General features: G+C 43.8%; 1 protein-coding gene across 1 annotated transcript; it reads right to left on the reverse strand.

Annotated features, from left to right (window-relative positions):
- Positions 1–2,536: 2,536 nt before the first annotated feature.
- On the reverse strand, positions 2,537–14,134 carry DDX47 (DEAD-box helicase 47). The gene is made up of 12 exons (XM_058022707.1): positions 14,032–14,134; positions 13,380–13,473; positions 11,743–11,931; positions 10,998–11,069; positions 10,393–10,511; positions 9,824–9,895; positions 9,589–9,705; positions 9,295–9,441; positions 8,834–8,971; positions 7,418–7,488; positions 6,759–6,888; positions 2,537–6,668 (listed from the first exon to the last, which is right to left on the reverse strand). Exons 1-12 carry the CDS (start codon positions 14,119–14,121, stop codon positions 6,552–6,554), a joined length of 1,356 nt encoding a protein of 451 aa, XP_057878690.1. The 5' UTR covers positions 14,122–14,134; the 3' UTR covers positions 2,537–6,551.
- Between the last annotated feature and the right edge of the window lie 1,996 nt (positions 14,135–16,130).

Here is a 16,130-nt window from a genome sequence, read left to right on the forward strand (position 1 = left end):
TCTCCCTTTTAAATGTTGTTATTCAAAAGAAGCCTTCCTAGTCAGACCATGAGAAAAAGCCATCTGAAAACTAAGAAAGTACCTTTCACACCTTTTTTTTTAAAGTTCAGGAGTTAACTCCAAATCTTGGGATTCTGTCAGAAACTCACATTCCGATTCTCTGTGTTTACAATCGTTGGGGGTCCCTCTCCCCGCCCCCCCCCCCCCCAAAAAAAAATCTACTAAGTACATAAGGACAAGGAGTAACAATTCAGAATGGCTACATGAGTTACATCTGGCACCAAAGCTGGATTTTTACACTCTTTACTCTGCAACATTTACAATAATTAATTGCTCACTTGAATGTTTACAGAAGCTCCTTACATGTCATTGCGTGCAAACCACAACTTCACATTTATACAACACCAGAGTGGTTGGTACGTGCCTGTGTCTTTCACAAGTCACACAATGAATTCCATTCTTTCTCAGGTATGTTCAAGAGCTTTTAAGTATCCTTGTTATTTTCCTTCTTCTGTGCTTGGTTGAACTGTGAATTTTTACTAACTTCAGTCCTGATTTGTAAAGTAAGGCCTTCCAGATTGCCAATTACATCTGAGAATTCCTCCTAAACTGAGACTCTTCTCAGCACAATTCAGTGGTGTTGCTACAAAGTCATGGCATTCAGCTCTCCCTCTTTAGTTATCTCTACCTTTCTGGGGGCAGGGGGACAGGTGGGCTGTCAGGTCCTTGAATGAGTTCATGTGTGCCTCATTACTTTTAGAAGATTAGGCTCAGGCTGCTGCCACAGAAATTGGATTGCCCACTTTGGTTGCCAGCTGTGCTTTCTGCCCTTGTCTTCCCTTGCAGCCCCTGGGCAGGAGGTGCATGGCACTGGGGAACTGACATGGCCAAATCCTTTTCAGATGGGTCAGTTCAATGCAGCTCCTGTACTGGACCCCTGGGTGGTTGCAGGGACTGCTACTATTTTGCAGCTATTGTCACTTATGTTGAAGTTAGTTATCTGTGCTGATAGCCATGTTTAATTTCACTTCTCCCCTCAGAAGGGTTGACCCACTTCTGTTAGCTCTAGAACATTTAAATGAAAGACACTCTAATCCCTATTGTTATTGCCCCAAGTATTCACCTACACAGTATTAAAAATCAAAACCATAAAACATAATTTGATGTATGTATTACAAATATATAAATAATCACCTTCTCATTATGGACTTTGGAACTGCAGAACTGTTTCAAACTGCAAACATCCCCACTGAACATTTTTTGACAACACAGCTTTCATTGAAACTTCACCTGAGTTTCAACCATAAAAATATGACAAATTGTGTTAGCCCAGTCCTACCTTATGTCATGCTGAGGTTAATCCTCCACTCAGCTCCCTGCTGTGTGAAACTCCAGAGGGTGCAGGGGTGTGCTCCAGAACTGCCCCTCAAAAGCCCTCCTGACTGAACAAACACTGGCAGCAGTTGTTGTATGAAAGTATGCAGCCAAGCACATACCAGTGCTGGTCTTTTCTGAACATTTATTCAGAGAGAGACAGGTCTCACTTCATTCTTTTCCCCTCATGTTTCATTAGATCAGAGATTTTGTTTTAAGCTGGCTGTAAATTCTATTTTGCCCAAATACATCTCCAGACACTCCCTATTCCACTTCAGTTATAAAAACACCCTCTGACCCAGCCCCTCTGGAGTAGCCACAATAAAGAAACATTTCCTGCCCCTCCAACCTGTTGAGATATTTTTAGCTGAAACTGAATGCACATACCTGTGGCAGGTGAGGCATCAGTAAGAATGTGGGTGTGGTGAGACCTTTGCTTTTCTAATGTCAAGTGCTTCTACAGTTTGTCATTCCAAATCAAGGGAGGTGGCCAGCTGTCTAGTCACTCCTCTCAATGAGGCTCTGTACTCTTTCACAAGGAGCAGCTCCATTTCTCCCCACCAATATTCCTGCTACTGCAAAAGAGGGATAACCTTTGACTCCACCAAGGGACAAGACATCCCTTCTGCTGCTGCAGGCTTCCAAATAGGAAGAACATAGGGAGATGCTACAGACTCCATCAACTTGAAAGGAATTCTGAAAGGAATGACTCTGCCCTACCTCCTCCAGCAGTCAGTGTCCTTCACACCACTTTACAAGATTGCTTCAGACTGACTGCATCTCATCCATTACATAGCTGGCAATAACACTCCAGAGGTTTTCCAGGGATCCAGGACCCTCAGAGAGATTTAAGCTTCCTTTGCTGATAATGGAACCAACCCTATCCTGCCTGCAAAGAATAAGAAATTTTGTTCAAGCACCCAGCAGGACAGTTGGGAGTGTTCCCTTGCTCCACGGGGAACAAGCACTTGCATCTCCACCCATATTATCACTCATTTTGTTCTCTCTCTCTGGTGCATTCTAGGGCTCTTATCTGTGTGGTTTGCTACCAAAGTGCCCTGTAAAATGTTCTCATTTATGTCCTTTCACCCCTGCCCCTCTGTGCTAGTGTTACAAGGCTTGCAAGGGTCTTCAGGGGTGAAGAGAGATGAGAATCTTGATCTCATGATCAGAAGGCTGATTTATTAAGTTATGATATATACTACATTAAGACTATACTAATAGGAATAGAGAGAGAAGTTCGGAAGCTGCTAAGCTAAGAATAGCATAGAAATAGAATCAACAAGAGAGCTCTCTCTGATTCTGTCCCAGAGAGAGCTCAGTCTCTGACTGGCCCTTAATTGTAAACATGGAACATGGACCAATCACAGGGCCACCTGTTATATTCCACAGCAGCAGACAACCATTGTTTACACTCTCTTTCTGGGGCCTCAGCTTCCCAGGAGAGGGAAAATCCTAAAGAAAGGATTGTTCACAAAAGATGTCTGTGACATTTCACCTTTCCAAATTCTATAAATTAAAAAGAAAAATGCTGATGTGGAATGAACAGGAAATTTCTTCACCTGTAGAACATACAGTTCTATCAAATCACTGAAACACTCTTACAATATAAGAAAATGCAAAAAACAACGCTAAGAAAATTCAAGTCCAAGCAGCTGAGTTTCAGGAACATTCCATGGGCTGAAGATCTTCCTCTTGGACATATCTGAAAGTCCTTTTTGGTCCTGAATCAGGCTTGCTGCAGAAAAAGTCCATCAATAGTTATCAAAAACCATTCAATTTTGAACAACTTCTGGAATGTCCTTTTCTGGCCCTTCAATGTTTCAGAGCTGCTGCCAGCTATTTCAATCTTCTTTATTTAATTTAAAAATTTGGGGGTTTTTTGTTTGTTTGTTTGTGATCGAAAAGAGCAGCAGCAGCAGAGCAGAGCCAGAGAAAGAAAGGCCCTGGGGGGCCCTGGCCCATGAACGGACCAGGAACCCCAAAGCTGGCCCACAAAAGGTGGGCCAGGACCGGTAGGGGAAACCACAACCCCCACAGCCATCAGGAGGCCAGGCAGTGGCCCTGGCCCAGGGACTTCCTGAGCCCAACAGCCCAGGCCAAACCCACGAGGCAGGCTCTGCATTCCTACAGGCCTGCACCCTGCTGCCAATACAATGGCAGCACGGGTGGTGAGACGCTTCCTTTCCCCAAAACCACTGAGGCATGCCAGCAGCAGGGAAATAGAAGCAGCCCCAAAAATCCTCATCTCGGATCTAGCAATGTTTTGTTCCCCACAGCAAGCAAGCCATGATCGCTTCCCGCTGTGCCCCCTGCCTCTGCAATGCAAATGCATCAGGTGTGTCTCCCATCTGCCTCATGGCACCACCCCCACCGGGCTGGGGACCAAAGGCAGAACTTTCGGCAGAACCCACCGGCCCCTCGCCACTAGGGCACAAGAGGGGCGGCAGAGATGGCAACCTCCACGGGGCAGCAACCGACCAAACACTCCCCAACCCGCCGAGAATGCCGATCTTCAACGCAGGCAGGCGGGCTGCCCCCAGCTGTCGGGCCATGCCGGCTTCACGGAAGGAGCGACTGACGCCCTCTTCCCCTGTCCCAGCTCCCCCAGCAGGGGCAGCCCCAGGACAACCCGAAACACTCGGGCGGGAAATCACGCTGGGTGTAGGAACGGCCGTGGGCTGCTTCGAGGGTCCCGTGGGTTCAGCGCCGTTTTCAGCACCATCCTGAACAGGGACTGTCTCGGTTTGAGGCGGCGGGGATGCGCAGGCACACGCCACTGCTGTGTCCCTTGGCTCTGAAAGCGGCGGCAGGCACGGCACGGGGTCGGCGCCGTCTTCTGCCGCTGACTCTGGGGTCTGCTGTGGAGGCGCAGTCGCAGTCTCTGTCGGAGTGCACGTGGGGCATATAGCACATCAGTAAAAAACCCAAAAAGCTTTGCCCATCGAAAAAACTCATAGAGATCTGTTTCTGACAGGGAAAGTCCATCCTCTTCACCCCATTTTTGCCAGAGGGCAATAAGTTTCTCCTCTGAAGGAGAAAATTGAACCTCATCCTCTAAAGGGGGCGTTCCCCATATGAACAGCCACAAACTAGGCAGGGCTGCATCATCAGGAAGGGAAAAGCCAACAGTACCTTTTGAAAGAGCCCAGCATGCTCTGGCCAGCTCCACAGTTCTGCTGCTCCTTCCGACCATCTTCCCAGAGGTTTTTCAGGTTCGCTTTGTGGTCAGCCTTGGCTGTGAACTCTGTCCAAATCAGGATCTTCAGTTCTTCAGCTCCTGCTAAAATCCACTTCTGTGGTCACTTGTAAAGCAACCATAACTGCTGCCTTCGGGGTTTACCCAGTGCAGCTCTTGCTCCTCTGGGGTCTTATCAAATTAATTTTTGTCCTTACAACGAGGGGTCACCAGTTGTTACAAGGCTTGCAAGGGTCTTCAGGGGTGAAGAGAGAGACGAGAATCTTGATCTCATGATCAGAAGGCTGATTTATTAAGTTGGGATATATACTACATTAAGACTATACTAATAGGAATAGAGAGAGAAGTTCGGAAGCTGCTAAGCTAAGAATAGCACAGAAATAGAATCAACAAGAGAGCTCTCTCTGATTCTGTCCCAGAGAGAGCTCAGTCTCTGACTGGCCCTTAATTGTAAACATGGAACATGGACCAATCACAGGTGCACCTGTTATATTCCACAGCAGCAGACAACCATTGCTTACACTCTCTTTCTGGGGCCTCAGCTTCCCAGAAGAGGGAAAATCCTAAAGAAAGGATTTTTCACAAAAGATGTCTGTGACATGCTAGGACCCAGGGGAGGTAAACACTCATTCTCCTTTACAGAAAAGGCTCTTAGCAGTGAACACACCCAAGATTTGTACACTTACAATCTGCCACTTACTCAAGACCATTTTAGAGCTACCAGACTTGAAGATGTTTGGGACATTTAAGTAAACTGCTACATCATAAATAAAGAGTGAGAACACTGTCACTGTTTTTATTCCAAAGAGTATCTCAGTCCCTCGTAAAAAACAGACTTAGGTTTTCTGGCATTTCTTTGCAGAACGTGCTGCCCCTAACAAAAGTGTAAAAGCATTCTGACCAGCATACATGTAGATACTAGATTTATGCCAACAGTGTGAAATAACCACTGTGCTCATCTTGACTACTGCAATAGATTCTACTTTCCATTTAGATCTAAAAAGGACTATTTTGAACGTTGTTTTTCATGTAGCACAAAATCCAGTTTATGAATACTGGACATTATGTTTTCAGTAAATTTACATACGCAGGAGCTCCTCACTCTGCCTACCAACAGGAACATCCTGTATGAAAATTTTTATTGTCAGTGAGAACTAGCAGTAACCTTCTGGTTTTGTATCAAGTACACTTATCTCATTCTTGCAAAAGTCTACTTGTCTGGCATGGAACTCTGCCTAAGAGTAACAAAATTCCCTGCCCAGGGAAACAAAGAGCTTTCCAGGATACCTGTTTTTCTGCACCTCCCAGCTTTGCGTTGCTTTCCCACGTAAATACCTCCCTCTTGTGTTCACTTGTAAGTACTACGAGAATCGGCCACAAAAACCCCACCCAAAACCCAGACCTATCCTTGATGGTGTCAATCATTAGCAGGTATTGGATGGAATTCCAGGCAGTGAATGTTTCATCCTGCTGAAGCTTGTTCTCTCTGTGCTGGACTGCTCCTCAGCTGACAAATCTAAGGTATTGATGTCACATCTGAATTGCCAGGATTGACCCGAGAAGAAAACCTTCTGGCAGAGCTGATACACAAAGTGAATAGAACAGGTCAGTGACAAGACAAGGAAAACCAGGTAGTTTTAAAATTAGGCAAAATACATTTTGAGTTCTCAATGTAACACATCCGTTCTCCAAAGCAAGGGCATCACAGCTATGCTGTGAAAACTCAGTCACTTCTTTTTAACTTTTTCCTCCTTCTTCTGACAGATCTGACTCCAGATGCACTCAGAGATCGGATAGTGGGACAGGCTGCAGCAGTTCAAAAGGTGCACTCACACTGCACTTCAGAGTGAATGAGCCAGGACTGCCAAATTTCATATGTAGTTCTGAAAAAAAATCCACTGGAGATGGCTTGTTGACTGTTTTTGATAGCTCAGATAGCCATAAAGAGATAAATAAAAAAGTTTGATCAAATAGCAAACTAGGCTTTCCTTTTCTTCTTTTTCCCTCCTGCCACCTTATTCCTGACACCAATAGCCTCTTCTGTGTCATCATCATCGTTCCGAGATCGCTTCTTCTCTCCCTGCTCCCGCAGCTCCTGCAATGCAATCGACACATTGACCCAGAGATTGGTCTGAAGAAATTCAGAATACAACAGAGGGGACAGGGTCAAAAAGCCAGCACCCACCATTCGAGCAAACCTCTGGGCCTCAGCCACACGCTCTGTCAGCATCATAACTTCTTCCTCTTGCATGGGGAATGCTGGCAGCTTCTTGCCAATCAGGTGTTCAATGCGCTGGAACAGCTCTACATCATACCTGAGGGAAGACAGGGCACCAGCCTGAATCAGCCCTACTGAGAGGGCCTCAGCTGTCACCACTCACAGCCTTCAGCCCTTGTCTCCAGCCCACAGATACTGTTAGTTTGTGCTGATGTCTCACAAGCAGCTCAGCTGCACCCAAATGATGCCTTCTGGCATGGCTTCTCTGATTTATCCAGCTCATCTCATCTTTGTTCAGAAGTATTTGGTAAAGATTTTCTTTTTAGACAAATAGTTCAGTGTTTATAAAACATCCTCAAAGTTACTTAACCTACATTATATATTTAAAGAATATATATATTGTATAGTCCAGTTATAAACTGTTCTGATCAATGAATGCCTGCTTCCAGAATTGTTCTACTTTCCTCCCTCCCCACCCTAGGCTTTGAATTCTCTCCCCTTTAAATAAAACCAATTGGCACTTCAAAATGAAAAGTAGTATTGTATTCTCACTCAGGATAAGGTCAGATATTTTCTTCTCTGAAACACAGCTGGAAAGAATAAGCCTGTTAAATTTTATCACTTACTGCGTGACAAAGGTGATAGATTTGCCAGATCTCCCAGCTCGAGCTGTTCTCCCAACACGGTGAATGTAATCCTGGAAACAATTTTCTTGATAAGCAATAATATATGTTCACCAAACACAGAACAGATCTTATGGCAGATCAGACTATATATTTTCTCTTTAGGAAAGAACAAGAGAATGTCAAGAACACTGCTAGCATTAACTGCTCAGGAGGGTGTACAGCATCAGATTTTGAGAAGAGGCCTAAGTGGAGGCACAAATTCAGTTTTAACACTTGAATTGTTCTCTTGTTAAATGAGAAGACCAAATCCAATTTTTCCAGACTGCAGGATAAAAGTTGCAATACATGACCTTTGCCAAGACTTCACTCTCACTTCCTTGGAAAGCTAATATTCACAGTGAACCCATGCCTGCATTTTCAGTCTTGGAATCTAGTGCTCTCCATAGTGCATCTTCAGGGAAACCCTCTGACAAGTAGACTTGAACTTGGTAAGCATGGTGAAAGAGAGGATGATTGAGAATAATTTAGAAGAGTCTATTGCGCATCTTTGGTCAATATGGTTTCAAGGCTGTTTTCCAGGTTTTATACTACATTATGGAAATGAAAATACTCCCTTCTCCATAGAGGATTTGCAGAGAGAGGACTGTAAGAAAGGATTTGTTCTGTGAGTTAGATGAGAGAGAAGAGCACAAAGACCATAATAACACCATTCAAGCTGCCACCCCCACAGTTTTTTTCTTACTTTTGTGCTTTTACAAAAGGAGTGTCTTCAAAAGACCTACTATGCTTTCTTCTGTTTGCAAGGCACAGTATCTTTAATCATTGTAAGTGCAGGTTAATGGTATGTTTTCTGGAACTAAGCTGGGAAACAGTCACATCCCTGAGATAACCCCATACTATCCATACAGAGAGCTGGTAACTTACTTTCTTTTCCTTTTGCTGTACTTTAGCAATATGAAGGTGAGACATATTAAGGACACCTTTCTTAACCAATCATCATCAGAGAACTTATTTTTTTTTTCTTTTTTTAAACACAGTTTAAAATATGAAGGCAGACCTCGGTCACAGACACAGAGATGACTACATGAAACTAGTAATATGTTAAAATTGTTTTCAAAGCCCTTGAATGTAAAAAGGCAAAACATACAGTCTGGGCAGAAATGCAAAGGCACAGAGCATTCCTTACTTCCCCTCTTCACTTACAGGATCACCTCTACAACCCAGGCCATGAGACCATGCAAACAGAGATACCAACTCAACAGCAGAGGCTGAACTACCCCTTTCAATGTACAGAATCATGAATTAGGCTTCCAGCCAGCAGAAGAGAGAAAAGATGTCTCTGTTCCTTTGTCCACCTTCTTTTTCTATCTGCTCCCAGTGACCAGAAGCTCTCAGCTGGCACACAAACAGGCTTACCTTAGAGTGTGTAGGAATATCAAAGTTTATCACCACATCCACATGTGGGATGTCCAGACCTCTGCTTGCAACATCAGTAGCCAGGAGAATAGAACGTGCCTTTGCCTTGAACTTGTTCAGAGAGCCCAAACGTTTATTCTGGAAAAAAGAAAAAAAAAGAGAATGAGAGAATAACACTCATTCTAGTTTCTAGTTAATATGCTCTTGATAAGATACTGGCACAAAAGAACTGGGGGGGAAACTACTCAAAAATTTCACTTCTCTAATTTCTTTCTTAAATACTACAGAACCAGTGTCAGCATTCACATTAGTTAAATTTCTATGGATTTCTATAAATTTCTAGTCCAGTCCTCTAGCTGTGAAATACTCCTCCTGCAAGGCAGGTATGACTCAGTATGGTGCAGTCATTTCCCAAGCCCCAGGCCCTCTGCCCACTCTGTTGTGAGGGTTCCTGCCCATACCTGACTCATCTGCCCGTGGAGGGGAATGGCGGTGAAGCCCAGGTTGCGGAGCAGCAGAGCAGTCCTCTGAGTATTGTTACATGTACTGCAGAAGATCATGAAAGAGTTACCAGCCAGTTCATTCAAGATATAAACCAGGTAGCTGTCCTGTAAAGAAACAAAGGGAGAATTCAAAAAACCCCAGAGATAATCACATGTGCAACATTAAGTCTAGGACTCAGAAAATGAAAAGATATTGGACAGTTGTGGGAGCAAGAAAAGACAGTAAGAGAGAAGAAACAGAAGTGCCATTACCTTGAATTTGGAGGGGATGAAAATATAGTATTGCTGTAGTTTTTCAACTGTCTGATACTTGGAAGAAACAGCACATTTAACAGGATTCTTCAGAGCAGCACGCTGGAGTTTTTGAACCTGGTAAGATAATGAAATTTAGTTGGACAGAGATCTTGTCAGAAAATTGTATTAATACAGGCTAGTCAAAAGGATAGCCTGATGGAAGGAGAACTAAAACAGATTAGTGTGCTCCCACCTTCTTGGTCATGGTGGCAGAAAAGAGGAATGTCTTCCTATCTCGGGGAATCACTTTTAATATCTTATCCACCTGTAAAAAAATAAGGAAATGGAAATAGTAAACACTACAAGCAAGCAAGACACAAACCTTCCACAAATATAAAGATCATCCACATGAAGACTAATGCATATGCAAACATACAGTAGGAACAATTTTTTTTCTTCTAGAGGGAAGGTGTAGGCTGTTATCTTGTTGACAGACAGTGTGAACTCCAAAAGTCCAACAACAGTGCAAATATCAGGCAATGTTTCTGCAGGAATGTGTCTGTGATGGTTTTCTACCCTAACTACATTCTATGTCAGGCACTCCAGAGACACTAGCAGATTTTAGAGTGCCTCCTACTGTTTTGGCAGTGCTCTGCAGAACTCTGCTATGTTCTAATCCCACCACAGATTTGTGTGTAATTATTAGATTTTAGTTACAATTCACTACTAATTTCTACAGGACAGCTCAGTGTTTCCCATGTATGATGCAATTTCAAAGGGACCCATCCAACGTTCCAAACTCATCTTTCAGCACATCCCCACCTCGGTCTCGAAATCCATGTTAAGGATCCGGTCAGCCTCATCCATCACCAGGAACTTCAGAGCTCGTAAGTTGAAGCCCTTTGTGTTCTCCAGATGATCAACCAGACGGCCAGGGGTTGCTGCCAACAGCACAAGAGCAAATTCAGAATGAAAGCAGAGGAAAAGATCCAAACAGGCAAGACAGCTGTCCATTACAGAAATGGGACTCTTTGCCCAGGAAAAGTGAAGACTGCTTTGTGGGAATAACTCTTTCATAGGGTATCTTCAGAGAGTGTTTTGAAATAAGACTAATGGAGTCAGACTCTCTGAAGAATGTCCTAAAAAGAAGTGACACAAAAAGGACTGCAGACAAGCTGTACTGCAAAAGATGAGAGCAGCATTTCAAATACTTGAGAATGAAAAAATAAGCCAAAAGCACTCCAGGTCTAGCAGGAATGGTTTGGAATGAGCTTGTAGCAACAAAGTTACTGGTGGATACTTTAGAAACATTAAACACCCAGTACTCAGAGCTGGGACAAAACACAAATGAAGGATGTACTCTCCTTCCTTCGGTTAGCTGCAGTTTGATAATATTCACACTCCACATCCCCAGCACATCAACTTACCAATTATAACATGTGGTTTCTTGGCTAAGGCCAGAGACTGAGACATTGTGTCAATTCCACCCACAATAACCGCTGCAGGACAAAGAGAGGGGAGTGAATCCCTCAGAGTAGCACCAGCCCACCCCTGGCACTGCAGTGTTCACTCTGACTGCCCACCACCCACAGCAATTCTGCACAAATGAAAAGTTACATCTTTTTATGAGAATTTATTTTATTTTAGCATATCTAACCTTCCTAGGTTTCTTAAGCCATGCAATTAATGCCTTACTGGCCACAAGTATTTTATTTTCACAGCTGCAGAGCTACAGGCAGAATCTATTCCTTTCAGTTTAACACAACTGCAAAAATCTAGAAATTCTAAAAATATCCACAAATCTTTTTTTTGAAAGATTATCTAAAGAATCAATACAGACAGTCTGAAAAGAAGATTAAACTACATCACACCATAGGAAGGAGCTCTATGCAATTTCACTGGACACAAACCCACGATTGAGAACACTCTCCTCTATTTCCACCTTTAACTATTTAGACACAGGATGCAGGAGAGCTGTAGATCACTCCATGAGGAAAGACCACAGAGTCTTTTCTTCTCAAAGCTGATACCAGATCTCTGTCTTCCAGCAGCATAAGCTTTTCTTACATTTTCTTCAACCCCTCATACAAATCCTCTATTTTTATCTCTGCAATCTCAAGCTGACAAACTGGCCTTCAGAAAAACTGGTGCAATACCATAAAAGCCACTTACTGCTTTGAACACCAATGGAGGACCCAAGAGCTTCAAACTGCTCTGAGATTTGAAAGGCCAGCTCCCTTGTTGGTGTGAGCACAAGAGCAAATAATCGCTGAGGTGTTTCCAGCAGCGCTTGGAGAATTGGCAAAGCAAAGGCTCCTGTTTTCCCAGAGCCAGTTTCTGCCAGTCCAATGACATCCCTGCCTACAAGAAGGAGCAAGGGGGGAAAAAACTGTTATACATCCACAACAGAGAAAGAAGACTTTAAAGTACTGTGGTACAAAACACAAGAACTCCCTAAGGACAGAAATAAAGGCAGACACACAGAAGGCAAAAGAAAAAAAAAAACATGAAGGGCCAAACCAAAGAATCTCAGAATCTCTCTGAAGCATTTTTAGGCTCTGATTTATCTGTACAATGATTACAGTCTCAATAGTCAATTTTCTAGTTAAATCTGTTAATATAAAGAGTGTCATACAAACCTCAGGTTCAAAATAAGATGTAATTTATAGTGTCTCAAATCTGACATCAGTTTACAGTTTAATGACTCCACCTCACTATTCTAGTCCAAATGTTGTCTGCTTAGTGGCTTACAAGGAAACAGACTGTAGTGTTTGAGACTTCAGTCACACAAACTACAGGACAACAGCACTACCAGGCTCACATTTCACAAGGCACAATTGTGCCATTGATTAACAGGGTAATCTAAACCATTTCCTTCAGTAGGAAGGGTAGGACAGAAAGTCTTACCCCAAAACAATGCAGGCAACAGGGTGGAATTCATCAACAGAATCCATTATGACCTCCTAAACTCATGCAGCTGAGAGGAACATGCTGTCAACACACCTTACACTGGAAACAATTTCTCAGTCTTTCCTTTGTGTTTGTGGTTTTTTTTTTTCCCCAAGAGAATTTTATATGTGTAAAAGAGTCTGACAAAAGTTAAATACTAGGACAGAGAAGACACTGAAAGTTTGTTCCCATTCTGTCACTATGTTATTCCTTTCCTCCTTGAGAGCATTTTGGGGGGTTTTGTCAAAAAAAAAAAAATCTAGAGGCAGAAATTTCTGCTGAATTCAGTATTTTTTTTTTTGTAATTCCAGAATGCTTACAGAAAGTCACTGGTTATTACTCACTTCAGAAATCTAATTTCAAAGAGTTGCCTGCTCACAGCAAAGCAAATGATACATATTAAGGAATTAGTCAAGGCATCTTCACTTTCAGTCACACACACACACTCTGTAGGGCTCTACCAGAAGAAGCACCGTCCAAAACTGACTGGAAGCTTCCTGTGTATGCCTGAATATTTCAGGACCAAAATGATCAATGTGGACTAGCAGCTCAAATGATTAGTAAGATTTCTATTTAACACGGATTGTCACAACTACACAACAGGAGTGAACACTCAAGGAACAATGTTTGTACTCATTTGTAGGTCTGTGGCTGCAGGCAGGGTCATAGGATAAACTAGCATTCCAAGCTCCACCTGGGAAGGACACATAATGAATATGAAAACTGCTTCTAGACACAGATCCTCAGCAATGAAGAAGTTGGGACACACTCATCCCTGATCCTTCTCACTCAGCAAAATTCATTCACACAGAGTTCCTGGAGCAGTCCCCAGCTCAGGACCAAAGAAATACACTGCTCACCTTGGAGAGCCACTGGAATAGCCTCAATTTGGATCTTCGTTGGCACCTTCCATCCCAACTGGTCACAAGCTTCACACAGGACATCTGTCACTCCCTGGACATTAGTGACAAGAGAAAAGGGGAACAAACATCACCAAAAAGACCTAGATTAAATCACTGACTTAAATTAAATACATGCTGCAACAGAGACAACTCGTTTCTAGCGGAGACAAACCCCACCAGGCCCCCAGTGCAACTCTCTGAAAGGGCAGGCTGCTCACAGTGATGCCCACTTCCATCAGTAATTTCATCGGATTTGTTCAGATGACTGGCACAGGAAGAATACGGTCGGTTTTACCCTAGTTTACACAATGAACTTCCCTCCCCACATACACACCTATCTCTTCACCATGACCACAGAAAATAAAAAAAAAAAACAACATATCAAGTTAAGACAACTCGAAGATAGCGGCGATGGGAGCAGCAGTGCCAGCCCAGCGGGGCACGGCCGAGTGCCCGCAGCTCACGGGGCCCGGCCCCGCTGTCCACCACACGTGTCTGCGCCGCGGGCGGGCCCGCAGCTCCCCGGCCTCCTCCGCGGGGCAACGGGACGCTGCTCCCCGGGACAGCGCAGCGAGCACCGGCAGCAGGAGCGGCTCCGGCTCAGTCTCACCAAGTCCTTGAAGCTCCGTGGCTCCTCCGCCGCCGGCCCCGGCTCCTGCTCCGGCTCCGCCGCCGAGCCTTCCTCCTCTACTGCCGCCATCTTGGCCCGTCCCCTCCGGACGCAGCGCAGAGCACTCTGGGAGCCGCACTCCGCCCCAGGGCACGCCGGGATGTGTAGTTCCGCAGGAAGAGCCGAGCCATGCGGGAGGGCTCTTCCTCAGCTCCGAGCCGTGCCCGGGAAAGGGGAGCTGCGGATCTCCAGCCGCCTCTCCCGGCACAGCGACACCCTCAAGGGGATGGGGAAAAGCCTGCCTGCCTGCCCGCCTGGCGTATATCGCAATACTCATCCTAATCATCTCCACCCCCATCCTATTTTCACTTCTGTCTAACAACCTCAACAACACCCCCAACACAATCACAAACACAGTCAAAGCCTCCTTCTTAATCAGCTTAATCCCCATAACAATCTACATCTACTCCGGGACAGAAAGCCTCACCTCCTTCTGAGAATGAAAATTCATTATAAACTTCAAAATCCCCATCAGCCTAAAAATAGACTTCTACTCCCTTACCTTCCTCCCCATTGCACTGTTCGTATCACGATCTATCCTACAATTTGCAACATCATATATAGCTTCAGACCCCTATATCATAAAATTTTTCCCCTACCTACTATTCTTCCTAATCACAATACTCATCCTAATCATCGCAAACAACTTATTTGTCCTATTCATTGGCTGAGAAGGAGTTGGAATCATGTCCTTCCTACTAATAAGCTGATGACATGGACGAGCAGAAGCCAACACCGCTGCCCTTTACAACCAAATCGGAGACATCGAACTTATCCTCTGCATTCCATGACTGGCTTCTGCCATAAACACCTAAGAAATCCAACAACTTCCCACCCCATCCCAAACTCCCACACTGCCCCGAATGTAGCCTCAGGCCTGTGCTCAGCACTGCACGGCTTAGGCAGTGGTGGATGCTGTTTCCAGCTCTTGCCTTCTACAGCAGGCAAAATGAGCTGGCCAGGACAAAAAGGCAAGAATATGTATAAACTTGCATCCATGATGCATCTAGAGAATGTGAAAGATGCGTATTTTATGATTGGCTTTTCGAAATATGAAAATGAATATTATATGTGTTATGTTAGAAAGTAATGCTGTGTTAATTTTCTTAAGTAGTGTGTTAAATATAGTTTTAGGTTATAACATAATGTTAAGATAGAAACTATGCTATGTAAGACACTTTTTTTAAGAGAGAACTCACACCAAGATAGCAGCCACAGGACACTTTAATCTTTCAGAGAAAAAGAATTTATTGCTCCCTTATTGAGTTCTTCCCGCCTTGCTCAGCCCTGAAGACACCGTCAGGATTAAGAGGAAAAAGCTGACACTGACCAGACAGAATCCTTTGTTTGAATGGAATTTATGCATCATGTATGATGTGTATGAATATGCAACGGGCTATTGCTTTTAAGGGTTAATCCTCTGTCAACGTGGGTCCTTTTTCGGGCTTATTTTGCCCAGCAAGTGGCACTCGGACTGTCTGTAACTCTTTGTTTTTATTGTCTCATATTGTCGTAATCCCAATTGTTCAATTTTTTATTAATTTAATTATATTACTATTTTTATAACCATTTTATTACTAATAAATTTTTTGAATTTTAAAAACAAGTGATTGGCATTTTTCACAGAGAACAAATGAAGTGCTTTGGATGTGTTGGTATGAAACACTTTGAAGCACTAGTGATGGGAAGAGAGAAAAGAGCTGTCATTGTCCCACATTGTTTTCTGCTTATGATAATTGCTAGTGTGAATTTTTGAAGTATGAATTATGAATTTTTTTCCCTCTGTCTCTGGGAAGTCTGTCTGGGCGTGCTCCCAGTGGAAATGCTGATACACTCCAGCATCTGTCCCTGGATTCCGAGCGTGGCATTTCCTCTGCACCCAGAACAATGAGGAAAGTGAGAGGAAATACGAACGAACTCTCTGTGTGACAGGGAAAGAAGAGGAAACCTGAAACAATTCATGGGCAGGAGTCAAAATGAAACTGCTGCATCCCACTGTGCTCAAGAGCAGTGATAAATTAAAAAAAAAAAAAAAAAAA

This window comes from Melospiza georgiana, chromosome 4, assembly GCF_028018845.1.
Source record: "Melospiza georgiana isolate bMelGeo1 chromosome 4, bMelGeo1.pri, whole genome shotgun sequence".
NCBI classification, from domain to species: domain Eukaryota; kingdom Metazoa; phylum Chordata; class Aves; order Passeriformes; family Passerellidae; genus Melospiza; species Melospiza georgiana.